A 26,217-nucleotide genomic window follows, 5' to 3' on the forward strand; every position below is an offset into this window, starting at 1 on the left:
TTGCCATCCCATGCTGCACATAGAGCATCCAATAATTCTTTGACATTGGTCTTATCTATTATGGTAAAGTAAATGGATTCACCAAGGTGTAGGCAAATGGTCTCCATGGCACACTCATTCAAGTCTTCCCATTGATCATCAGTGTACACATTCTCTCTTATTTCATGCAAGGGTGCTATCAAGCCTTTGTTAATCAAAACATCTTGCATACTCTACTACCAAATAGCAAAGTTTGTGCCATCAAACTTTTTGATGTAGTACTCTTCTCTTTCGGAAGCACTATTCGTAGCCATGACTCAAGAGAATGTGGCCAAAAAACTTATGGCGAATGTCCTAGGATAATCTCGATGAAGTTTCCTCTATAACATGAGAAAAAACTCAAATCAAATGCAGTAGAATCACTGTCTAAGAACAATCAAGGGTGCCAAGAACGCATTAAATGGACTCACGGAAAAAATCTGGCATAGTCTCCTCTATACGGGGAGAAAACTCTCAAACTTGACAGGACAATGGTAAGCACATAAACTGCTCAAAACAACCATTGGGCATAGACTGCTCAAAACCAACTACCGTATAATTGACAACTCGGCATCATAAGCTTGACCAGATACATATCCTATGGCAAGGGTACTGTAAGAGGGAAACACTAGCAACTTGTACCACCAAAGGTATCTCAACTTTTGAGAATACCCTAGCTCAAAGAAAACCTCACGCAATGACCCTCCAAAGGCTAAAGTGGACTCAAAATGAGTAGCCACAATCTCAGAAAGGGCTCTTCCAATCCGAGTCTCAAAAACGATCGGGAAAAACTGCCAAAATGTCAAACCAAAACGGCACCACAAAAGACGTACAAAGGCAATAATAACAGCAACTCAATGTACATGAATGATCGTGCATGAACAAGTACCAAGAACCATTGCGTGCAATAAAAAGGATCCTTGCAGGGATATCTGCTCTCAAAAGAGATCAATAGCACTATGCGTGCTAAAACAAACATGCATCTGTCAATGCATGGTCATCCGCAGAGAAACAATCGCCAAAATGACTGTCAAAAGTGCTTGTAAGCGTCTAAAACCGTGGAGAAAATGGTGTATGTGGACTTGAAACCCCCCTTGTAACATGCATGTCGGTGTAGATTGGGAATGTTGATGTCGATTTCCACCGCCAAACGAAAATGTGCTAGTCGAGTAGCCTCCAAACGAGTCAAAGCCAAATCTATGCCTTGAATGGTAATCGCTGCGCTCGATGCCAATGTCGAGTTTTACTCTTCTAGAATAGAGGTACCTCACCCGCGCAATCCATGAACGCAATCGTCCCCGAGAAATGATCATCCGAAACAGTCGGTGTCAAAGATGTCAAGAAGAACTGATGCCGAAAGCGATATCAATGCCATGAACTGAGATCGAGATGATCTCGATGCCGAGAAGTGCACACACATTGTGCGTGTCAAAATCGAAGAGTCCAAAGTCGATGTCGAAGAAAATGTAGAGTCTCTGCTCTCTCTCGATGCCTGAGAGTGGTGTCGATGTCAACTCGATGTTGAAAAGCCGAGAGGAAGTAGGCTCAATGCCGAGAAACCGAGCCGATGTTGATGTCGAAGGCAAAAATGCCCACATGCACACACACAACCACTCTCTCTCTCTCTCTCTCTCTCTCTCTCTCTCTCTCTCTCTCTCCATGCTTTGTGTTCTTTGAGACCTTGTTGATGCAATGAAGATGGTAAACTTCATGCACAAAAGTTATGCCCGTAATTGCCTTGCAAAAACATTAACTTGTCCCCGCCCTCAGTCCCAAGGCCTCAAATACCTTCAAAGGTGGAGAGAGCTAGCACAGAGTAGGGAAGGGAAGAGGAAGAAGAAGTAGCATACAAGAAAGTAGTTTCTCATATCATTACTCATAGAGCATAGCATAGCATAGTAATGAAGATGAAGAAGGTGGAAAGCATTGCTTTGAAGCACGACTCTTGGTTGGATTTGCATTCCATAGCCAAGAGGTGTTGGTGTAGGCTCTCTACTTCTCAAGCCTGGAGAAGGAGATGAGTTGTGTGAACAACACACAACGGGGGAATGTGTGTGTGGCTTGTGGAGTATATGAGAGAGAGAGAATTTTATTTTTCTACTTTACTCTTGCTTCAAGCCTATTGGCTCAAGCTTTTGGCCTAGCCAATGAATGGCTCTAGTCCTAACAAGCAAGGGGTGTAGCATTTGGATAAGTTTCCTCCTTTCCTCTTTTGAGAGAAAGAGCTTAATTACTTAATTGTAGCATTTTGACAAATATTCTCCTTTTTTCTTTTTAAGAGAAAGACCTTAATGCCTCTTGGGTCTTGGGCTTGCCTTGAGTGTGTGTGTGTGTGTCTATGTGTGAGGGTTGTCTCGCATGCCCCTACCTTTAGGGCTCATCTTTGACTTGAACACCTCAAGCACATACCTAGCTTGCCTAAGGTCTAAAGTACCTAAAGGTCCTAGGTTTAGGGACTTTTAACACTAACCTTTGGGGAGATATTTGATGAAGCTAAACCTAAGGTCTTTTAAGCTCCATTATCTGCTCATTTCTCTTTAGTAGACCATCTCATTTTTGGACCCTAAATGAGATGTACATTTCTCTCCCTTTGGCCCCATGCTGAGATCAGTCTAAAAGTACATATCTATATTCTAACTCTTGTTCCCATTCATTTTCCCACATTAAATGATCGATTCAATATGAGAAAATCATTTGGGATTGATAGATATTAGATTTTATGACAATACCTGTCAAAAAGACTATTAAGGCACGTCAAAGGGGAACCCTCTTCATATCACAAATTTTCAAGTACCATGGCTTCCCTACATCCATTGTGTCAGATAAAGATCCTTGAATGACCAGTAATTTTTGGAAGGGTCTCTTTGAAAATCTACGTACTAGATTAAATTTCTCTACAGTCTATTTCCCACAAATGGATGGCCAAATTGAAATAGCCAACTCCACAATCCTTGATCTACTAAAAGCCTATGTTATGGAAGTAGATCAATGTTCTCAATGGGAGAAGTACCTACCTTTTGTAGATTATGCATACAATAACATTGCACATACTTCTACGGAAAAAGCACCCTTTGAGGTCATTGAGGGAAGATCCAAAAGCCCCTTGTTACTCAAAATACATGGGAAGATCTTCACTGAATATAGCCGAGATTTAAAAGAATCTTTTTCAAAAGATTAAAAAAGCTATATTTATCTCTCAGCAAACACAAAAGACTGCTTCTAATAATCATAGAAGATCCTTGACCTTCAAGCAAGATGATTGGGTCTTGCTCAAGTTTCCTAAAGCTTGTCTAAGGCATACCTCAGGCTAGAATCCTACGGGACACCAAAAGTATTGCAATAAAGAGGTAAAATGATTCTATGGTCCCTTTCAAATTCATAATACAATCAATGAGATGGCTTATCAATCGTTCGCTCATACAAAACACTTTCCATGTGAGCTTACTTAAGCCTTACAAAGGAGAGCGACCTCAAGAAACCATTAATAAAGATCCTTTAGAATTTGAAGGTCAGAAGAGGTACTCCAACCCCAACCTATCCTATAAGATGAAGACAAGGTATTGCGAGATGGTAAGATTATATCTTATTAAATTCAAGAATTATCCTTTTGAAGATGCTAGATGGATGCAAGGAATCCAACTTAAGGATAGTATACACCTTGTCAAGACTTACAATGACTTACTTGAGTAACCACATGTAAATGTATATAATGTACAAAGTTTTTTTCTCATATGACTCCATTTCTTTTGGTGGGCACAATTTTTAAAAGTATGCATGCTTATGATTATGTTTGTGGTGACTATAGCTCCCAAGTACTAAGTAGAACTTATTAATCTACTTTGGAGTAATGATATGGACTATAGAATAGACATGCTTGTGGCAACTAAGTCTCCCAAGAACCAAATGGACTAGTCATCCATTTTGGAAAGATGTCGCTGGGTAAAAAGGGATCCTCTACCTATTAGGAAACCATGAACTAATGACTATGCTTTATTTTTCCTACCTCATAGTCGAGGACAACTATGATTTCAATGGCGAGGTAATGTCATGACATCTAATATATAACTTTCCCAAATGATTTTCTCGTATTAAATTGGCCATCTCAAATCGGAAGATAACGGGAGCAAGAGTTAGAATATTAATTTGTGCTATTGGACTTATATCAATAGGGGACCAAGAGAAGAGATAGTCTACCAAAGAGCAATTTGAACTCAATGAAGCTTTAAATGGCCTTAAAGTAAGCTTCATTAAGCCTTCAAAGGATAGTGCTAGAGTCCATTGGGCCTAGGATTCATGGGAAAGTTTATTGCCAAATGTAGGTATTTTAGACCATTCAATATGTTCTCTAAGGTTGCTATGGACCCCCAAGTGGCCAAGTTGCACCCCCCACTTGCATGGGGTGATCCCTTCTTGTAGGGTGATGAAAGAGGGATTCAACATACTCTTCAATGAGTAGAAACATACTTATATTGGCCTACCATGAAAGTGGACATACAAGAGTATGTATCCAAATGTGTGATATGCCAAAAGACAAAGTATGATAGAGGGAAACAACCTGGATTACTCCAGCCATTCCAATCCCTAATTCTCCATGGAAGACTATATCCATGGATTTTATCTTTGGATTATCCAAGTCTATCCATGGAAATACATGAATATGGACAATAGTCAACAGGTTTAGCAAATAAGCACACTTTATTCCTGTCAAAAAGACTGTTAAGGCACACCAAATGGCAACCGTCTTCATATCTCAGGTTTTCAAACACCATGGATTGCCAACATCCATTGTGTTAGATAGAGATCTTAGAATGAATAGTAATTTTTGGAAAGATCTCTTTGAAAATCTAGGTACAAGATTGAATTTCTCTTCAGCCTATCACCCACAACGGATTGCCAAAGTGAGATAACCAATCTTACGATTCTCCATCTACTAAAGACTTATGTTACAGAAGTAGAACAATGCTACAATGGGAGAAGTACTTACCCCTTGTAGAGTATGCTACTCAAAGTGCATGGGAAGATCTTCGTTGCCGATGAGTATAGCTGCAACCTACAAGAATCTTTTCAAAAGATTAAGGAGGCTATATACATCTCTCAACATAGGCCAAAAGCTATTGCTGATAAGCACAGAAGGGCCTTAACGTTCAAAGAAAATGATTGGGTCTTACTCAAGTTTCCTAAGGCTTGATTGAGGCAAATGACGGGCATAAATCCTATGGGCCATCAAAAGTATTATGCTAAACTAGCAAAAAGATACTATGGTCCCTTTCAAATCTTGAAGCCAATCAATGACATGGCTTATCAACTCAAGTTGCCTAACCATTGTCTCATACAAAAATTCTTTTCATGTAAGCCTACTCAAGCCTTACAAAGGAGAGCCACCAACAAATCCAATTATTGAAGACCCCCTAGAAATCGAAGATCAAGAAGAGGTGCTACAACCCGGAGCTATCCTTTGGCATGAGGACAAGGTGCTACGGCATGGTAAGATTATCCGATGAAATTAAATTCAAAAATTATCCTTTTGAAGATGCTATATGGATGCAAGGAATACTACTTAAGGATAGTATGAACCTTGTCAATGCTTACAATGCTACATTAGAGTAGGCAAATGTAAATCTTTCTTTTAAATGATCAATTTTTTTGTCTTATAAGACTAAATTTCTTTTTATTGTGCACAAATTTAAGTAGTATGCATGCTTAGAATCATCTTTGTGATGAAGAGGTCTCTCAAACACCAAGTAGAATTTGTCACTCTACTTTGGGAGAATGAAATGGACTCAAGAGCAGACATGATTGTGGCAGCTAAGTCTCCCAAGCCCCAAATGGATTAGTCATCCATCTTGGAATGATGTTGTAGGGTAAAAAGGGATCATCTACCCGCTAAGAAACATCGACTTATGACTAAGGTTTATCTCTTCTACCTCATACTCGAGGACAACTATGATTTCAAGAGAGAGGCAATATCATAAAATCTAATATCTAACTAACCCAAATGATTTTCTCATATCAAACCGATCATTTAATGTGGGAGAATAAACAAGAACAAGAGTTAGAATATATACGTGTGCTTATGGATCTATCTCAACACGGGGCCAAAGTCAATGGGTTCAAATGAGAGATGGTCTATCAAAGAGCAATGCTAGCTAATGGAGCTTAAAAACCTTAGGGTTAGCTTCATTAAAGATCTTCAAAGGTTAGTGTTAAAAGTCCTTAGACCTAGGACCTTAGGCACGGTTTTACTTGAGGTGGGAACCTGGCCCATGCTTGAGGTGCTTGTTGACTAAGGTGCTTGAGGTGCTTGTCGTGCTTGATGACTAAGGTGCTTGAGGTGCTTCAAGTGCTTAAGGGGCTTAAGGTGTTCCAAAGTCAACAAGGATCCCTACATATGGGGGGACGAGCCCTACTTATAGGAGCATGAAAGAGAACCCACACACCCTCACTCAAGGCAAGCCTAGTCTAAAGAGGCAACACGGACACATGTCAAGCTCCTCTCCATGTTCCCCTTATAAGGTGATATGGAGTCCTTGAGCTTCTCCTTGCTCATGAGACTTGATTAACACTAATCAATGATTCATTCTCTCTCACTATGCCTCTCTCTTACTTCTTCTAATTGCCTATGATGCTTAGATTAACTAGATCTTGACTAATTAGTGGTTAATCCCTTTGTAATGTTGTGTGATTGATCTCTTTTGCTTGTGTGTGCATGTAGGTTTGATTGGAGTGTGCTGCTCGATAGATCTATGTGTGTGTGCTTGTGATTAGTGTGTTGCATGATAGGATTAGTGTTGTGTGTGTCTTGCAATCGTAGTGTGTGTGATTGGGTTCATTAGAGGTGAAGATTAGTGGATATGGAGAATGCCCTTCATTGTGGCTTTGCTCCTCCATAGGCCGAGAAGATCACCTCATAGAGTTAACCGAGTGAGAGATGAGACGTGTCTCTTTCTCCAGTGATCTCCATCATGCTCAGGAGACAGAGTATTTAGGGGGCATTTAGCTGTGCAGGTCGTGCTAATAGATTCTGTAGAGAGAGACACCACAAGAGGTTATGTGCACTTGTGATGCTTTTAGCGACAGAAATACATTGGGTTTTTTAACTCCCCGGCGTCGCTACCACCTCACTACAAAAACATCGCTATAATTGTCGCTATAGGCGTCACTATATGCTAGCTATATAGTGACGCCTATAGCGACGATTGCAGTCCTTCTCTACCGAAGCTTATAGCGACGTTGAAGAACCTTATATAGAGACGCTTATAGCGATGCTCGAGAGTAAAAAAAATTGTGGCAGGGTAGTCAACTATCAACCATATTGAATGTTTCCAGAATAAAGTACCTAAATGAATCCAAGATAAGCACAGATTCACCTTTGAAAGAAAGTGCAAGGTATAGACCCAAAGTAGTCACCCACAAGACAATATAACCATTAACTCCATCATGCATAGTATTGTTTGCAAAATAAAAATACAAAACCGACAAAAGTAATTGGACGAAAGTGAATTGACAAAAGTAAATCAATGACAATATTATACACATCATAGGCAAAATCACTTGATTGTTAAGCTTCACAAATGTAATAGTTAAAAAGAGAGAGAGAGAGAGAGAGAGAGAGAGAGAGAGAGAGAGAGAGAGAGAGAGAGAGAGAGAGAGAGAGAGCGAGCTATGTATGAGGCTTGTAGCTTCAGAATATTGAGCAACTACTGCAGTAATGCAGAGAAGGGCAGGCAAGAGGCAAAGCATTAGCCAGACACAAAAGGAGAGAGAGAGAGAGAGAGAGAGAGAGAGAGAGAGAGAGAGAGAGAGAGAGAGAGAGAGAGAGAGAAAATGTGTATTGTGTGTAGAGAGAGAGTGAATGTTTTGTGTATGTGTGTGTGTCACCTAAGAGCTAAGCTCAACAAGCTAAGAAGATGAAGGGCTGTGGCGTGGAGCATGCTCATAGCCTTTCTATAATCACTGATGCAATGGGCAACCAGCTCAGCACTGGTGCATTTAATCAGGTCTCGATTCCCTACACATCTATTGAATCTTGCATCATCCAATGCTCCTGACATCATTTCGCGATGTTGAGCACGAGGAGGATGGCTAGGTCCTCTACTAGCTTCATCTTTGTTGTTTTAAAAACCTGTAGCTAAAGTCATGATGTAGATATTTACAAAAAAAATGTCAAATATTCTTATAGGAGTTACAACTCTCTCTCATCATGATATTAAAAACCTACTCATAACAAGAAAACCTATTTTTTAGAAAAAATATAAAAATATACAAAGCTAATTTTAGTTAGGAACAAGGGGGGGCACTACTAAGACCTTATCCCTTTTGGGCATGCCAAAAACATCAATGGTTTCCAGAGGATATTTGATCATATGCACATAATTAGCTACATAAAAGTCCAAGTTCAACTCATGATGGAGGATGCCAAAGACCTCATTCACAATCAGTAAGTTGTGGGCACTAGGCAATCCCATACGACATAATAATCATCGCTTCTCTCTCTCTCTCTCTCTCTCTCTCTCTCTCTCTCTCTCTCTCTCTCTCTCTCTCTCTCTCCAAAAAAAAGGAATTTTGGGGGGATTTTGCAAACCTTCTAGGATGTTGAAATGTCAGAATTGCATTAGATTCCTTATGAAAAAACGAATTACATAATATTAAGATCAATGTGTTTTCTCCTTTTCTTAATGTTCAATTTGAAGAAATTCAATCTTTGAGGTTTTTTAGAAATTAGAGACACTCAAGCCCGAATAAGAATACAAAGTAAAAATACAGGTTTTCAGCAAATCAGAGAGGACACATAAGCAATATTTTGAGTATAATCTAATCTTTTGTCTCTAAATTAGGAGGTGGATTCATCTCCCTTTTGGGGACCGTCTCCTTATTGCCCCTTTATCCTACTCAGGGGTCATCCGCTTCTTCATCTCCTTCTATAATCTTGACCTTTCTATACACAAACCCGATTTCAAAAGCTCTTCACACAATCATCCACCTCTTCACATGCATGGAAAAGTATACCTTGTGGCACCATCCTTGATGATGCAGAATGTCTACACATTGCTCCGAGAGAGAGAGAGAGAGAGAGAGAGAGAGAGAGAGAGAGAGAGAGAGAGAACAAGTTGTCCACATTGTTGGATATGGTAGATTTGACATGTGGCCATTGCTATATGCTTGGATATGTAGCTATTCCTCAAGGTGGGTACTACCCTTGGTGTTGCCTACTGTAATATATAGATGGCGCTTGTGCAAGATGCTAAGGTTGGAATTTCGCTACCTTTGATGTTTACGATGCAGAAGCTCGCAATAAGTTTTGGACAGATTCTCACAATAATTCCCACATTGTGACTTACCACAACATCATGAGCTTCTATGAGGGAAGACTCCATGCCTAGCGAGATGCAATTGGGGGTAGGAGATGACCGACCGGATGGTCCTCTACCCCCAATTGTACCTAGCTACGTATGTTGCACCTCCGGAGTGAAAGCTAATGATGTTATGATTGTATGAAAAATAGTGAGAAAGACTCCATTTTGCTACATGTGAAATGTCTAAATTTTCTTGTGAAGGGGCCAAAGTGAGGAGGTTTAAGTCAAGGAGATTTCCCCTCACAACTTTGTTGACAACAGTCTTGCACTACATTAGGGAGGAGTGTTAAAGTGGGTGATGCCCTTTCTATACCCACTGATGCATCAACTGCCATTGCAAAAGGAGAAGACACTCACGAGTTCTTGTTGCCCGTCTTGAAAATAAAATCAAGATCTCTAATACCAATATTAGGCTATGATCACTGGCTACCTCCCCTACACACAAAAAGTTTTAGACGAGTTCTCACAAACAATAATATGGGGTTCTATGAGAGAGGCACCACATACCTGTCTAAGTGCGGTTGGGGTGGTGGTCCGCTATTCCCAATCACACCTTGCTAGGGATGCGGTGCCTCCAGAGCGGAATCTTATAGTGTTATGTATAGTATGAAAAATAGTGAGAAAGACGTCATTTTGCTACATGAGAGAACGTCTAAATCTTCTTGTGAGCTACTCGAGCTTTGTAATGGCATGGTAGGTCTCAATCTTTTCTCCAAATTTAGATGACATAAAGGCTCCATCTTGAAACACCTAGGGCTTCCATTCCTCTCCCACACCCACAAGGAAACTCCTCTCATTGGTAAGCAAGAATGACCTTCCAAATTAAACATTCTTCCCACCAAAAACTTGTCATGCTAGGGTTCCTAAAAACCTGAAAAAATTTGTTACACTTACTACTCTTTATAAAGACTTCCTGTTAACTTAAAATAGCAACACCATTTTATACACAACATTGAGTTAAGGTAGATAAGATCGCACTATGTTGTGGACTAGAGTAATATCTTAAACCGCATAAAAAACACAGGAACAATAATAACACAGAACCACAATGTAAGTTCTTCTTCATGTATTTCCTTACGGGGTTATATGGGATACCGCACCCTTGCATAGCGCGTTCACAAGAACGGCACATCCTTTCATATCACCCCTTAAGTACAAAACTTAAGGCATTATAGATTAACATTTGGCATGCACATAGGATTTGAACCCAGTCGGGCCAACTCAGCAGACACATTCTCACAAAGAACGCTTGTTGTGTCTCTAATATTGACCCCACTGTTGCTCACATTGCAGCGTGTGTCTCCAAGCCTAGGCCGCATCTTCTTCTAGAGTGTGGAGTTAGGCTAGGCTTCCATCACCTCAGCTCTTTCTTCAGCAATTCGCCACCTATTTTCAGTGGCCACCAACTCCAAAGTCTTCTGCCTGATTTCCTCCTCCATGGCCGCAAGCCACTCACTAAAGTGAGCAGCATTCGCTTCCATAGTTTGTAGTTGAGGCTGCGCTGTATTCAATTGTGTATAGATGTTTTTGAAATTGGCCTAGCGTGCATTCATTAAATATAAAAGCTAAAGACATGAATAGTGGATGTCGCTTATCCTGGGTTGCCATGACCCTTGTTGGCATCAAGCAGGAGAAGCCATTGTTTGCGCAAGAAACGACTACTCCGTCAAGGTTATAGTTTTCTGTTTAAACGCATGAGGAGCAATGGTGGTGGGAGTGATCACTATGCTAGGCACTTGCATAGTTTGGATGGTGGTTGTCATCTTAGTGGACTCTTGTCTACATGGACTACAATAGTTGGACAATAAAGTGAGGAAGGTCCATAGCCACATTTCATTAACTTTGTCATGTACTAACAACGGATACTATTTCATACCAAAATTTGATCAAGGCATCTAGATCAATAGGAGAATAGGTCCCAAGCATTTGCTCATGAAATGGCCTAGGTCCAAACTTCACCATGTTAAGAATCACGATTCTACCCAAGGGGGCTTGCTTAGTTGGTTAGAGTGTTGGACTTGCATCATTGGTGGTATCTAAGGCAAAAGGATGGTTCGGGTGCCCTGCTTGATGCATGGTGTTGGTGGAATAACCAAGTTGACTTGTCAGCACTTTATATGCATTGGATTGCAAAAGTTACTTTATGAGTGTGTCAATCGTTGGGTTCAAGCCCTTGTCGGTCAGCCCATGAGAACAAGTCTCAAGGCATGCAGCTATAGACCATCAATTAGTGGAGTTTGCATGAGCAAAAGGTGTGGTTGATATCACCTTGCAAAAACTATGTAAAGACTTCTTTTAATAGAATTAGAAGTAGCGTGTCTTTTTACTGCAAATTGTGTCGACTCTTTCTCTCTCTCGTTCCCTCTTCTTGCTCTGCACGCCCTGCACCACCATGGCTCCCTAGCACGAGCTCCAAGATCAACCATAGTACCCAGACAAAATGTATGTATATAGATCTCAAAACACCACTCTTATTATACCCAAACCATCACTTTTTGTGAAAAGGCTTCCAAAGTGTGATTTTGCAACAAGTGAACCAATGTTTGGCCAAAGTAAATCAAAAATCATACACCTCTTACAATGACCTAGTGGATCCACTCGAATCAACACACTTTTTCCAAAGATTAGTGCATAAGACCCTCTGTTAAGTTTTGCAACACCTTACTACTGTGTTGAGAGTACTCTGGCACTCTAGAAACATGCTGTTAAAAGAATGAGCCCCTAGATTCTAGAGAGACATTAGACACTTGTTGGTGGAAAATCCTTAGTAGAAGGAAGTAGTACCCTATGCAAAGGATATGATAGGGCTAGATTCTAATTCTTGTTGATTAATACAACTCAAGCTCCTCATAGCATTTTTTAATAAAACAAAACTGCAACACCTTGCACAATGTATAAAGGCGGTGGCTTTGTATTCTTTTGTGATGGTTTTGTGAATTTTGCTTTCAGTTCATCATGGACAAATGGTGCATTCATGTGATAAGTGTCTACACGTCAAGATTCTATGCACAAGGCCTATTTCATGTAGAGTGACAATTGTGTATGAAAAACATGCATTTCATTTTACTTTATTTTTGGGTTTAGGTTTGGGTACATTTCATGCATTTAAGCATTCAATCAAAAAGATAGGACAGCATGCATAGGGTCCATGTGATTCATAGGAGGAGGCATTAGCTCTAGGTGAGCCAAATTAGTCCTTTCAAATTTCTTGGTAAATGCTCATATTGCATTTTATAGCCCTTGAATTTTTTTCTAATTCAAAAGGGTATCTTTACAATGCAAATTACTATCTCTAGACATTTGTCACTCCTCTTATGCTCATATTGCATTTTATAGCCCTTGAATTTTTTTCTAATTCAAAAGGGTATCTTTACAATGCAAATTACTATCTCTAGACATTTGTCACCCCATTTCCACGGTCTTGCTGCCGTGATTTTATTCCTCCACAAGAAATTCCTTTATATGCTTCAGGAAGGTACTTTAGTTTTTTTTTTTATAGTTGCAAGAATGGTATTTTCTTTTTTATTCTTTCAAGAGTCCAATCGAAGGCTTGATTGTGAGTAGTTCCTTCCCCGATAGGCACCCCCAAGTCCCCCCCAAGCGCCGAAAGATGTTGCATCTTTTAATAATTTCACCTATCCATCCCAAAGAGTCAAGCTGTCAGCTTTCGATAAGGAGATAAGTCTTGATTTGTCGATGCTACATTGCGATCTGGATGCTGTCGAAAATTCCTACACTATCTCCAAGGGCTTTCTGACTTTATCTCCTTTTGCTTGTAGAAAATTCTTGCATTGAAGAACAGCTCTAAGAAGCTCCCTTCACCAAGAGTAAATATTGCTTGACATATACGTGGCCCGAGTGCTGTAGTGTTTCTTGTACAAAAGACTAGGTTATTATGTCATACGCCTTATCTAGGTCCAATTGTAGCAAGATACGTTCTTGATCCTTGAACTTGGCATACTCCATACCTATCATGGTCGCTAGGATGTTATCATAAATTGAACATCCTTTAATAAATCCATGATGATGGGGAGAGATGACATCTGCCAACACAGGGTTCATTCTTTCAACATTAAGTTTAGCTAACACCTTATAAACAACTGTCATCATCGTGATAGGTCTCTAGTGCTTGAGCTGAAAGCAGGCTACTTGCTTGGGAATGAGCTTAATTAGCCCTTTCTTCACATCCCTATCAAGTGAACCTTTGGTGAAAGCTCTGTTGACCATGTGCAAGAAAGAGGGGACCAGACACTCCCAGAACTCTTGGCAGAACTCCACAGTGATCCCATCCCTACTTGGTGACTTTTATTTTCTTAGTTTTTTTAAAGCATCGACCAACATTCCTCCAAGGTAAAAGGCCTCTCTAGATATTCTGCATGTCTTGAGTCTATAGAGATGGGGTGGCTGCGAATAGCTTTGCCTTGGCCTTCTTGATCCTGGGAGAGGGAGAGTCCTCTTCTCCAATAATTTGGTTGAGATGGTCTAACATGACCTGATGTGATCAAGATTGTTGACAGAGTCACCTTGATTGTTGATTAGGGAAGAGATGGTAGCTTGTCTTTTTCATAACTTGATAGTTCTGAGAAGTGTGTTCTTGTTGATCTCCTCACTCTTTATGCTTCTCTCCTTGGCTTGAATCCTTAAGAGATTAGTCTCCTCCAAATCTTTTTCTTGAAAGGCCTGCTTCATCTTCAACCACTCCTTGTGCTCTTGGACTAAGGCTTTTCCTTGCATTTTCTTTTGTCAATCTCCTCGTATTTTGTTTTGCAAGCTGATTTTTGTTGTTGGTTTTTCTTTTTGAGTGTTTGCCCAACTCTCTTGATAGCAATTTGGACTTTTTTACTACATCTTTTCCAGGAGTCTGATTTTTCCCTGCTGCTGAGGTCCAGATTTAACTCTTCCGCAGCTCAAGACGCCAAGAAGTTTCTTGGACCCCTGCAATTGGTGTGTCTCCTTTGTCGTAAATTCCAAGGTTCCAAGAATAGGAAAATGATCTGAGAGGTTTTCATCCACAAGAACTTGCACTGAAGTGAGGGAGGCACCCAATCCCCGTTATGCGAGACGTAGATCCTTTCTAATCTAAAGGCAATCTGGATGGACTGGAGGCTATGTTAAGTGAAGCCTGCATCATCCCTCCAAGGGCCAATCGGCCAAGCATCATGCATGGCCCATTTATCCTCCCGAGAAATCCATTTCTGACGTAAACTCCCAGCCAGAATGCTCGATGGGCTCTGTCTATCTTGCCTGGAGCACACCATGTTGAAGTCCCCCACAACGCAAAATTCACCCTCTAATTGTAACTGGGAGAGGTCGTTCCACAGTTGCTTCCTGCCTTTAGAGTCATTAGGGGTGTAGATGTTGATAATAGTGAGTAAGTTATTATGAACCTTAATAGACACACTTAGAGCCCTCTTGAAAGGGTGACTGAAGACCACTTTAGGCTCCAGACCCCTATGTATGCAAGTCGTAACTCCGTTAAAACCATCCATCGCAGTACCGTAAAAGAAGAGTAGTTCTCCAAGTGTTTTTATCCTCTGGACTATGGCATCAAGGTGTTCTTGCAACACCACTAGTTTATGCTTTTTCTCCTCTTCATGCATTGCTATACTTTTACTTGCTTCTCTCTAGTTCTTATGTCCTTGACATTCCAGGAAAGCATTTGAATCATTGAAGTCATTGATGAACTCATTGGGAGAGAGGAACAAAATCCTCAATGTTTGAAGCCTGCCCCACCTCAGCATCTCGAATCATTGGAGATGTCGGGGGCTCTTCAGTGTCATGGGATTCCCTCTCTTGTAAGGCTTCAAAGGGGTTGTGTAGAAGGAAGTTGGACCAGGCACAATGTTTTTACCTTTAGAGATGGAGGTATCCTCCATCCTCCTAGATTCTCTTGCTACTTCCTTCACTCACTTGGCCCTCTTTAGACCTGGGACTTGAACTGTCGTCGTGGTTGAAATCGTGAGCAACCTCAGTTTGGATGAGTGAAAGACGAAAGCTTTCTCCTTTGGGATTTCAAAGATCTGTGGAGGAACTAGTTGCGGTAGCAATCTTTTCTAAAGCTCCTCATTGTTTTTGTTGTCACATATCATAGAATCTGTACCCTCCACTTTACTTGCTTCTTAAATGACCTCCTTCTACTTCTCACTATCTACTTGAGCTGCATGATTGTCATCCCTCCAGGAGGAGTCTTGAGCTTTAGGGTTGGCAGGACTATGAGCTTTCAAAGGGCAATTCTTCACAAAGTGCCCAAACTTATTACACTCGAAGCAAACTCCAAAGTAGGTCCCAAAGTGTTGAGCGGTATTGACATTAGCCCATCCCCAACATTGATCACCATACAGTTTGGTGGGGACTTAGACATATTCCATCCAATGAACACCCTGTTTGGAAGCCTTGCCTAGACCCCTCTTGCTTGGAACAAACAATGGGTATCGAGCTAGTTGGCCAACATCCTGATCTTGTCCCAAAGCCAGCCCGAAAGACCCACAAACTTGACCCAAATTGGATGAAACCCCTGGAGGGACTCTACCGAGTCAAAAATTGGTTCCCAAGGCAACACACAAACAATTGGTCTGTTAAAGAATAGGGGACCTTTTTTGAGGATCCTTGAGACATCAAACTCTTCTTTGAACTTGACTAAATGAAATCCCTTGGCAATGTAAGAAGTATTCTTGATTGCTCCTCCATGCCCAAGAATTTGAGGGTTGTGAATCCATTGGGTCACTTTGTACCTATTGGGAACTCGGCCACTAAATCCAAATAGAAGCGTGAACTTGGCTTGCATGGCAAGCTGTTTCTTAATCAAAGCCAACGGAATGGCTACGGTGATAGCCTCAGCTACCTCCACTTGCTGAGGGAGCGTTTTCTTTAAAGCGTTAAAGGCTTGGTCCGCTAGTCCTTCTTCTAATTTCCCGCCACTTTCTACTTGTGAGGAGGAATGTTTACTTCTATTTGAACCATTCTCTAGTATTTTTGTGATCTCTTTTAGTTCCTGTTCAATCTTTTTTTTTTGCCCTTCAGTTGGTCCAAATTAGCCCCACTAACAATTTCATTACTAGAGCCTTCCGCTACTACCTTGGCATTGTGGCCTTGCACAATGCTAGCAAAAGAAATACCTGGTCTGAGTGCGAAGGGTCTGGCATCGTCTTTGTTTCCACCAAGATAGATTGAACCCTGTGGGAAAATTAGCATTAAGCGTCTTCACCTCGAAGCCTATTCCTACCACCACTGTCTTTGTTTGGCCATTTACTTTTTCTACTCTCGAGCATATCTTCTCAGTCACAAAGGTTCTATCGACATCCATAGGAGAGTGGGAAAGGTCTCTTGATGTAGCACCATACAGCTTTGAGCTCTCAAGTGAAGGTTTTTTATTTCACTTAACCATGGAGAGGAGGGACCACCCTCTGCAGTCTTCATTTCATGCAACCCCGAGAGTTCGGCTTTAATAAAAGAGCAAAGACAAGAGACAAAGAGAATTCTAAAGAGCTAGGGTGGCTCGCGGGAACATGGGTTAACCCTAGGGAGGAAGCAAACCAGTTAAAGAAAGCAAGGATGAAAAAAAAACAAGGTGAGAACTCACAATGGCCTGCAGAAAGCAAGGGAAGGTCAGTTTTTGGCGATGAGGAGGTATGTAGTGGAGTGGTTGGACCAGTAGTTGTAGTTAGTGCTGGACATGGTTTGTGACAGGTCATTGCTAACCCATACGTGGTCCAGCATAGAGTTGTGTACTGTGGTTGGATGGTGTATCAATTGGTGGAGACCGTGCTGGAGAATGAGGTTGGAAAGGGTTCTATATGTGCTGGTTTCCTCAAGTGCGTTAATGTTGAAATTTCCCATTATGATTAGTGGTCGCATGGTGCGGGTTGAATCAAGAAGATTGGAGATGCTATGCAGGAACCGTGGGATCGATGATGTCGGTGCCCTGTAGAGTGAAATGACTGTCGCTAGGCACTTGTTGGCGCAGTGGAAAGTTGCATGGATCGTTTCAAGTGTTTGATTGATGCAGATGTGTATTTGTGTAGGTATTAGGTTGTCTTTATGCAGAATGGAGATGCCGTGTAGTTGTGTTGAGGATATGTTGTGGAAGCCTGGAATGGTTGTCGCATGTTGTCGAGTCTCTTGTAGGCAGAGGACATCGGAGGCCATTAGGCTTTTGTCGTGGATGATATCGTTTGCATGCTTTCCAAGGGACACAACGTTCAGTGATTGGACAATGTAATGTGTATCTTGGTGGAGATGTAGTTTCTTTTGGACGGGGGAATAAGTTGCTTCTGTTCTCAACTTGTGGAGCTCTTTGAGGACAGATGCGTCGGTGTGAATGCTGCAGGGCAGCAAGCTCTCCACCAAATATAGATTTGCAGTGTTACAAATCCGTGTGAGAGCAGTGTATGCGAGGCCGTGAGACCTAATCCCTTTGGGCTTGAAAGCTAGCGTGTTGAGTGTAAGCCCTTGCGATCGGTGAATCGTGCGGGCCGCAACAGGCTGAACTGGGAATTGCTTGCATGTGAGGGTGTTGAAGTAGTTCTTGCCAATTTGGAATTCGCGTGTGATGCGGAGAATTGGCGTCCAGCTAGGCAATGTGAGTGGGTTGCGAAGATGACGGTGATCGTACCTTTGTTTTTGCCCTATGCTAGGGTTGGTGAAATGAATCCAGAGGCATGTCGTGTCGGAGAATGCAGTGCAGAGCTTGTAGACACCTTCTGCACCGTTGACGAGGCCGTCGGGAATGTCTAGATTTCCAACACATAGCTCGACCACTAGGCCCGGCTTTAGACACAATGTTGCTTGGAGACCCGCAGTTTGTCTGGCATCCAATGGAGTTGCTATTGTTTTTTTGCAAGAGGCGGCACGCTTGTCAATTGCTTTGAATATGTGTGGGTCACCGGGCAATTGTGCGAAGACCTTTTCATTGTGTTCATCCTTTGCCTTGTTAGAGTAGAATAGGTGTGATATGATTATGTCAGCAGGTAGCTCTCTGTGGAAGGAGTTGTTAATGTATGCAAGGTCGCTACTGGTGTGTGAGCCAATTCTCATTCGGTTGACCACCTCTATAAACTGTCCATCGGTGTCTCATTGTCATCGTTAGTTCGTAGCACTTAAGGAATTCATGCCAGTACGAAGGTGCAACCGCCTCGAGAAGAGGCTGCTTGCTTGTGAATATCCAAGAGTCTTTGACTGGGCTAGCTTGGCAGAGGTCACCACAGAGTATGACATCTAGGCCACCAAAAGGTTGGTCATGTTTTCTCTTGATGGCACGAAGACGTGAGTCAACCAATGAGAAGACACTTGATCCTATCAAGGAGACTTCATCAAACACTACAAGCTCCAAATCTTGATAAAGTAAGGACAATGCATCTAGCTTTTCTGCTCTGAGGCTTGTGTGTGTCGTAGTTATCAAAGGCAAATGTAAAGCCGAGTGTATAGTTGTACCACCAATGTTGAATGCTGCCTTGCCTGTATATGCCATCAGGAGTGCCTTAGGAAAGTCAGCATTGTGGCCCGACTTATGCGTGTAGAAATGAATGAGGTCTTCGACCAGCAAGAGCAACGTGAATGGTTTTCTAGTGCCTGCTCCATGTGTGAGGAAGGGATGTATCTTTTCCGATGGCGCTATGCATTTTCTAAGCATGACATCATCGAGGATGAGTCGCTGTTGTGGGTTTAGTTTCTTTATTGATGTGTGGAAATCCTAATTGGTCATGCCAATATGTTTTGAAAAATGCAAAGCAAATGGTTTCTTCGTCGGTTGGTTTGATGGGGTGTTGATCATCATGCTGGCATTGTTGGAATCGTTCAAGGAACTTACACTTCTCGTGTTGCGTGAGGTTGTGATAGCTGTTGCGAACCTGTCAAGTGGAGCTGGTTCGACAACGAACTGTGATTCATTGTTTTTCACAGTCTCAATGTTCGAAGTGTAGACATCGACCCAAGATGAACCTTCGGGTAGGTTCTCATTCTCATGCCTTGACCACGGCAAGAAGAGAAGGCATTGTTCTCTATAGTGGTTGTCAGCTTTGGCTTTATTGTATCTAACGTACCGTACGATGCGTGCCCTCTGCGCAACGTGTCAGGCCTGGAGGGATTTTTGGTTGTGGAAGCGAACCGGGCCAAGCACATGGCAAAGAACGAGTGTGGTCTGGAGGCATATTTGTCAATGATGGAGGCAAAGAAGATTTCTGTTGTGTCGGGGTGCATTTTTTGCAGGGCGTTCTTCTTTTGAGAGCGAGAGCACGCTCTTCAGACGGGTTAGTATTTATGTATATGAATTCTCTAGAGGAGCTATGCAATGGAAGCGAGAGACATATGTAAGCAGCTTGTTGTGAACTAATTTTGCTGTGTGTTAAGGATTGTGCTACCAACTTTTCGTAGTCTCTCCAACGTTGTTGCATTGTTTGCGACACAGTGATCAACTTGTGACTTGATTGCTCCTATTAATGTATTGTCCATTTTTGTCATGTATGAGGTGCAATAGCTTGCAGCTCCATGTGCATTTAGCACGAACTCTATATCTGTATTTGCATTCCAAAGTGAAGCTGTTGAAGTTGTTTGTGAATATATCGCTTGGTTTGCGCTTGAGGAAAATAGTGGGTGTTGAGATAGTTGCTTGCAATGCAAGCAAGTACTGTTCCATGGAGAGTTGTACTTGTTCTAGCCATTCTTCAAATGTAGGGGCATTTTGTAAATCAATTTGGTTGAGTTTTTTTTCGATTTGTTGCAAGTAAATCTTGCCTTGTCTAGTTATGTTTGCTTCAAGTATTCCTTGTCGAATAATAGTTGTGAATGGCATGGGAAAACGTGGAAATCCAAAACGGCAACTTTTGCTCTTCTTTTGGCAAGTCTTATGATGCTTGTGCTTGTAAGCTTCAGAAAGGTCATTGGACAAGATGGATCTATTTGTGCTAATGTGGGTATCTACAAAAAATACAATATCTTGATCCGAGTGTGTTGTGAGTGATGGAGCATTTTCTAGCCACAATAAACCATGATCATGTTGGCTACCGTGACTTTGGAACTACGTGATGAAAAAGAAGTCTCGTATTTTGCCACATATGGAGGAATGAGGGCGCAACAACCGTTTCATTGCGTTGAACCTGTTGACGTAGAAACTAGCAGTTGTAATGGGATCGGCACGAATGAGGCGACATTGATATGAGCTCAGACTCTCGTCAGGCTCTTCTTTAGCGGGACTAACTTCTCAAGTGCATCAAGAAGCTCTTTCCATCTTCGTTCTGAGGAGGAGAACGTGACAAAAAATGTAGGCGGTCCAAGTTGCTGGATCATTGTGAAGACATTTTTTTTCATCTTTTCCTTGTAGTCGGGGGATGTGCGCAGTGCCTCGAAGTCTCTAAAGCCTAATCTTGAGTTGAGAAGCCTCTCTATGTTTGTGTCCTTTACAACCTGCCTTGCAGTTAGCACTGCACCTCCTAGCTTTCCCTTGCGCATTTGCACCCAAACAGAGGAAGAAACTTGTTGCGACATGATTTTGATAGACTAGAAAAATAAATTCGCGATGTCCGGGGCGAATCTTCTATCGACGTTTAGGAGCTCCCACTTTGCGATCGTTTGATAATCTTTGGTTGCGGCCTCCCTATATCTTCTAGGGAACCCGAAGAAAAGAGTTGGGAAGCTCAACTCCTCGCAATACTCATCCGTGAAGATGCTCAACGGTGAATTTCCCTCGCAAGGCGCAACATGAAGAATCTTGCCACTATAGTCGACAACCTCTGCCGCACTTGTGACCCCATGAAGCATGACATCAGTCTGATCATCCTCAAGCATCGTGCGCATTTTTGTTAATGGTATTTGCAGGAGCCATACTTAGACTAGAAAGGTGTGCAAGCCACCTGTCGTTGATGGTGACACCTTCTCGTGTGTAGAGTGGTGTGGACAGCAACATAGTGGTTGCACGCATTGTGAGCAGGGGTCGCACAACACCGCTTAGGTAACATCTATCGTACACGAGTTTCCGTTTGATGCCCACAAGGAGAGAAGCCTCATCCTCAATGAAGCGAGGCAGCACAAGCTGGCTCTTCTCCAAGTTGGCAAGCACATTGACAACACTACCTCTAAGCCCATACTGACCATCATACGTCAGTTCATGTATCTTGGCGAAGGTAATACGAATGGAGACCAAGCGTGCCTCTACGGGGTTTAGATCTGACACAAAGGGAAGCGTTGGATTGAACCCTGTCTCTTGCAAGCTCCACAGACGGTTGCTATCGCTTGTCAAGTGTTTCTTGCACTGGTTGCACACATCCGCATAGCGTCTTCGCTTCCTTGAAGTGGATTCCACAACAACTGAAGGTAGAAGCTGACGTGTTAGCTGGCGGCGGAACAGCAAGCGTTCACATTTTTCGCAGGGTGTAATGGGCTTGTCCTGTATCTCTTAATCGCCTTGCTCAACCTGGCATGGGTGCGTCGTATCTGAGCACCAGTGACCAGGCCCTTTTTGTTCCTCAGGCATGAAAGCTTGCATTTCACGGCCTGGGTTGTGTGCAACGTGTGTGGGTGTTTGGCTTGGAACATGCGGACGACCTCAATATCAGGCAAAGCCTCATGCAACAAGGATAGCTGATGCAAAGTGGCCACCTCATCTTCTTTCCATCGAACACGTGCACGGCTTGAGCACGTTGTGAAGGTGGGAAGGTATGTGATGGCGTTGCTTGTTTCAGAGAGCAGAATGCCCTTTGCAAAAAATGGTTTCGATGGCATCCCCAAGATGATTGTTCTCACGCTTCCATTTCTTTTCAAATACACTTTTAACCTACAAGTCACAAAGCGAGCGAAGGCCGTTAATATGTCGAGGCTAAGGGCAAGTGAGTTGGTGGATGTTGAATACAAAGACGAGAATTTTGTGACTGTCATTGTGCTAGTGGCCCCATCAATACGAAAGAAGAGGCATGCAACTGGGACAGCATGTCTATCGTGCAAGAAGCTCTCAAACAAGTCGTTGAGCAAATTTGATCTAAGGTCATGCGGTGCACCTGTTGAGTTTTGGAGATGGTGTAGCGCGAGGAAGATGTCTGAATTGTTTGGAAACTGTGCCACGAAAACGGTATCGACATTGTGTTCGGCCAAGTGAGTCATCGGAAAGACACGCAAAGATTGTAAATATTAAGTTAGCTTGTGTGTTTGTTTGTGTGCGTGTGTTAGAGAGAGAGAGAGAGAGAGAGAGAGAGAGAGAGAGAGAGAGAGAGAGAGAGAGAGAGAGTCTGTGCTTTGGAAGGTTGAAAAGATGGAGAGGAAGGAAGAGTAGAGAGCGAGTTATGGAGAGACACCACGGACTTTCTTCTGAAACGCGATATACAATGGACAAGCCAAAATTTAGTTCATCGATTGTAGAGGGGTCTAGGTAAGGAAGCATAGTTATTCGTGGTGAAAGGCCAAAAGCTATTCAAATACATGCTCTCAAAGCATCTAGGTTTCCAACAGAGGAGTGAAAGATATCATAGACCCATTTGTGCCAATTTATAACACACCCTCGACAACAGATGTCGATAAAATATCCCTTGCCTCTGGAATGCTCTCCATGTACACCTCCTTGAAGCTCCTTGGCAAGCCCAGAAGGCGATCCACCATAGATCCTAACACTTGAACAGCCACAACATGTCTGTCAATGCTGCTTCGGATCTATGCCTCGAGTCTGAGCGTCGTGTTGATGATGTGATCTTTATCGCAAAGAGAACAACACAGTCGGCCTTCAACCTTCTTCACCTTTGGTGAGTACAAACTGAGTACTGGGAATGCAAGAGAGCTCTATTGAAGTTCGCAAAGCGCAAAGTCCCCACAACCTACAAAAAAAACAAACGTGTAAAGACCACTAAAGATGTCTTCATCCGGTTGAGTGCAAACCATGCAAAGTCACCTCTCCATTGTAGCCGAGAGTCTCACACTGTCCATGAAATGCTATGGTCAATTCTTCCTTCAAACGTGATCCTCGCACGGGGGCCAAAGTTGTGACATCCAGAACAGACAATGTGCACACCTTGCCAACAAAGAGGCCAATATTCCTAGCCACAAACATAACAATGTCCTCCCTAGCCATCTGGGCCATGACCCGATCGTAGTCTTGCTTTCGAGAGTTGACAAAGCTCACCTACATATGACAAAAGGTTTGTCAATATCGAAAGAAAGAAACGCTGAAGCCAATGCTTCTGATATGTACAACTGCTTTGTCGCCTGGGGTCGGGCCATCAGCAACAACCAAATCCCCAAATGTAGTACCAATTCTTTGATGGAAATTACGACTTTGCAAGACAACAAACGCCAGTGTTGCTAAGGGCGGACGTGGGCTAGTGTTCTCGAAAATGCAGCGTCAGCAAGAAATGTGCTTATCTTGGTCTCAGGATAGAAAGCTAAAGTAACAGGGAATGGGTCACAAGATCTAATGGTTGTCGACGCATCGACATGCAAGGAGAAGAAAGATGACCCATCATCGTTATGGTTTTTAGCCCTCAGAAGAGGACAGTCAACCCTGACGAACAAGCCGATCTTGAGCTCCCTGGTGTAGGTCTCAATGAAGGGATCCACAATGACGAGCGTGATCGTGTCGATGCACTCGGAATCGACGATGTCGAACTTGAAGTAACGTGCATTTTTCTTTTGCCCAGACGAGATGGAACGGTATGTGCCATACCAATTCAAGATTTTCCCCTCTATGGAAAAAGGTTTACTAGCCTTATCTATATCGCTGATCATGAATAGCGGCAAGGTTTCCTTCACTAACAAGCTTTTCCCTTTGTCCAGTAGCTTGCCGCTGTCCAAGACATTCTGAGCAGCTGAAGATTGGCCAACTTCAGAAAATGAGGCTGCAGCTTTGCCTAATTCGTGAGATGGGCAAGGAAGGTGTTGTTGACACGAAGACGGTGCTTGTGCGCACTCCTCCCCTAGTGGAGAGTATCCTTTGCCTGCAAAAAAAAGCAGAGCACCATCTTAACGCAACTCAACACTCAAGAATGCATTGTAGTGAAGAACACCGTAGACACGTTAAGCCTGTTCCACAAAGAATGATTGTGCGCACCGGCCATACCTGCACTGCCAACGGGATCGATAGAAGGGCTTCCTTGAAGCAAGGCACGCCTACACCTCTTCCCAGTTGCGATTTCCTCGAAGGCCGGATCTAGGGGCGACCCGACAGAGCTTGACACCACCAGGTGCGATGAACGTTTGCCTGCAGGACATGGAGGAGACTCAATGAACCTATGCAGTTCTGCAAGAGGAAAAGAAAAGGAAGAATCCAATTAACCATAGCATTGACTAGTTGAGGAAAGCAAAGAGAGCGTAAAAAACATCCTACAAGCAGCACACTCGTAAAAGCAAAGGAAGAACGAGGCGCAAAAACTAACTTCTTGAAAGGATGCGAACAAGATTGCGCGGAATATGATTTCTTTTTGGGTGAGCAAGCAAACAAGCTATTTAATCTTGGAAAATGTCACGTTTCAAATCCCTCGCCAGGTTGCATACACAAGAAGATTTAGAAATTTTCTCATCCAGGAAAACAGAGTCTCTCAATGTTTTTCATTCAATGCATAACATCATGAGCCTCTGCTTGAGAGGCAACGTATATGGAGGCCTCTGAGCCAGGTAGCAACATTGCGAGTTACTCAAGCGAGGATGAAGATAAAGAGCGTCAGGTGGAGCCTCTTGATTCACTCCCCTCAGGCGAGCGAGAAATGCGAGTATGTGTAGACATGCATAAGTCAAAAGCTAATGAAGGACTGATGCCCAAGGCTGAGGCTTGTGAGCTGTTGCATGTAGAGACGGCTCAAAAAAGGTATAACCAGAACATAAGAAGAGTGGGGCTGTGGGATATGAGACAGCCGTTGTGTGTGCATGATGCTACTGCTAAGCCCATTGCCCCCAATCGTACCTAGCCAGGTATACGGTGCCCCCCTCACAGAAGCTCATGATGTTGAGGTAAGTCACAATGTGAGAATTCTCGTGCTTCTTGTGATACGCTACATATGACATGTATGGTATGGAAACAAGGCGTTAGGTGTGTGAATGACTACGGCCTTGGAATGGTCTCCATGCTGACAAGGAGTGTGCATTGCTTGCACCCATCCCATCCCAACAGAAATACGCAAAGTATAAAGGCCATCCTTCACCGACCGAGCCCCATTACTCAAGTTAATCAATGCTCACAAATCCCAGTTTGAAGCGTAGATTTCCCGGTTTCAATTTCATTCAACCTTTGATTTACAAGGTCAAAATTTGGGCAATATAGTTCTAAACACCTTATTTTGGACATTGATTCTGATTATCTATTTGAATGGACCCTAAAAAACAAGATCTAGCAGTGTTTTAGACATAAGACACACACACACTCTCTCTCTCTCTCTCTGTCACTCTCTTACTCACTGTGACACACAATGACAATGTCGGAGCGTGCTGTCTTGGAACAGGATGCATCGGTGGCATTTGCTGAGCCATACAATACTTATAGAATAGACGATATGTTCTCAATTGCAGCAGCTTCAGATCAAGCAGGGAGGAGAAAGCAAAGCAATCTCTAGCAAGAAGCAGGGTTCTAGTTTTGGAACTGCAACATCCGTGGGTGCGTCATGCAAAAGGTCTGCCCATGGAAACGATGACAGATCCTTTAGTCGAGGAGTTGACGCGGCTGAGTAGTGGGGGGGAAAGTCGATGTACATGTGACAGGTTCACTCCTCATGCTACTCACAACTTTACTTGCCGATGTCCCCTATAGTGTAATTCCACCGGCCTTGCATAGAATGATGGTTATGAACGCCACCGGGTTCGAATTCATCGACAATGTCAAGCTTCAGGCTCCCGAATCCGAGGTTGATTCCGAGATTGAATGTGTAATTACAGTGGTAGATGAGAT

The 26,217-nt window shown here is 42.7% G+C and overlaps 1 protein-coding gene and 1 pseudogene across 1 annotated transcript; both read right to left on the bottom strand.

Annotated features, from left to right (window-relative positions):
- Positions 1-21,141: 21,141 nt before the first annotated feature.
- Positions 21,142-22,457, bottom strand: LOC147452834 (uncharacterized). The gene is made up of 2 exons (XM_086519303.1): positions 21,765-22,457; positions 21,142-21,693 (listed from the first exon to the last, which is right to left on the bottom strand). The coding sequence occupies exons 1-2, from the start codon at positions 22,455-22,457 to the stop codon at positions 21,142-21,144; spliced, it is 1,245 nt and encodes a 414-aa protein (XP_086375429.1).
- Positions 22,458-22,778: 321 nt separating this feature from the next.
- On the bottom strand, positions 22,779-24,661 carry LOC147452835 (uncharacterized; annotated as a pseudogene).
- Between the last annotated feature and the right edge of the window lie 1,556 nt (positions 24,662-26,217).

Source organism: Adiantum capillus-veneris, chromosome 8, assembly GCF_014529385.1.
Source record: "Adiantum capillus-veneris isolate H3 chromosome 8, ASM1452938v2, whole genome shotgun sequence".
Taxonomy (NCBI): Eukaryota; Viridiplantae; Streptophyta; class Polypodiopsida; order Polypodiales; family Pteridaceae; genus Adiantum; species Adiantum capillus-veneris.

Bases quoted from the DNA above. Each gene is read 5' to 3' on its own strand.
- LOC147452834 (XM_086519303.1), bottom strand. From the start codon at position 22,457: ATGACTCACTTGGCCGAACACAATGTCGATACCGTTTTCGTGGCACAG. The intron at 21,694-21,764 runs GCGATTAAGAGA...TTCCGCCGCCAG, and splicing joins CCCATGCCAGGTTGAGCAAG to CTAACACGTCAGCTTCTACC.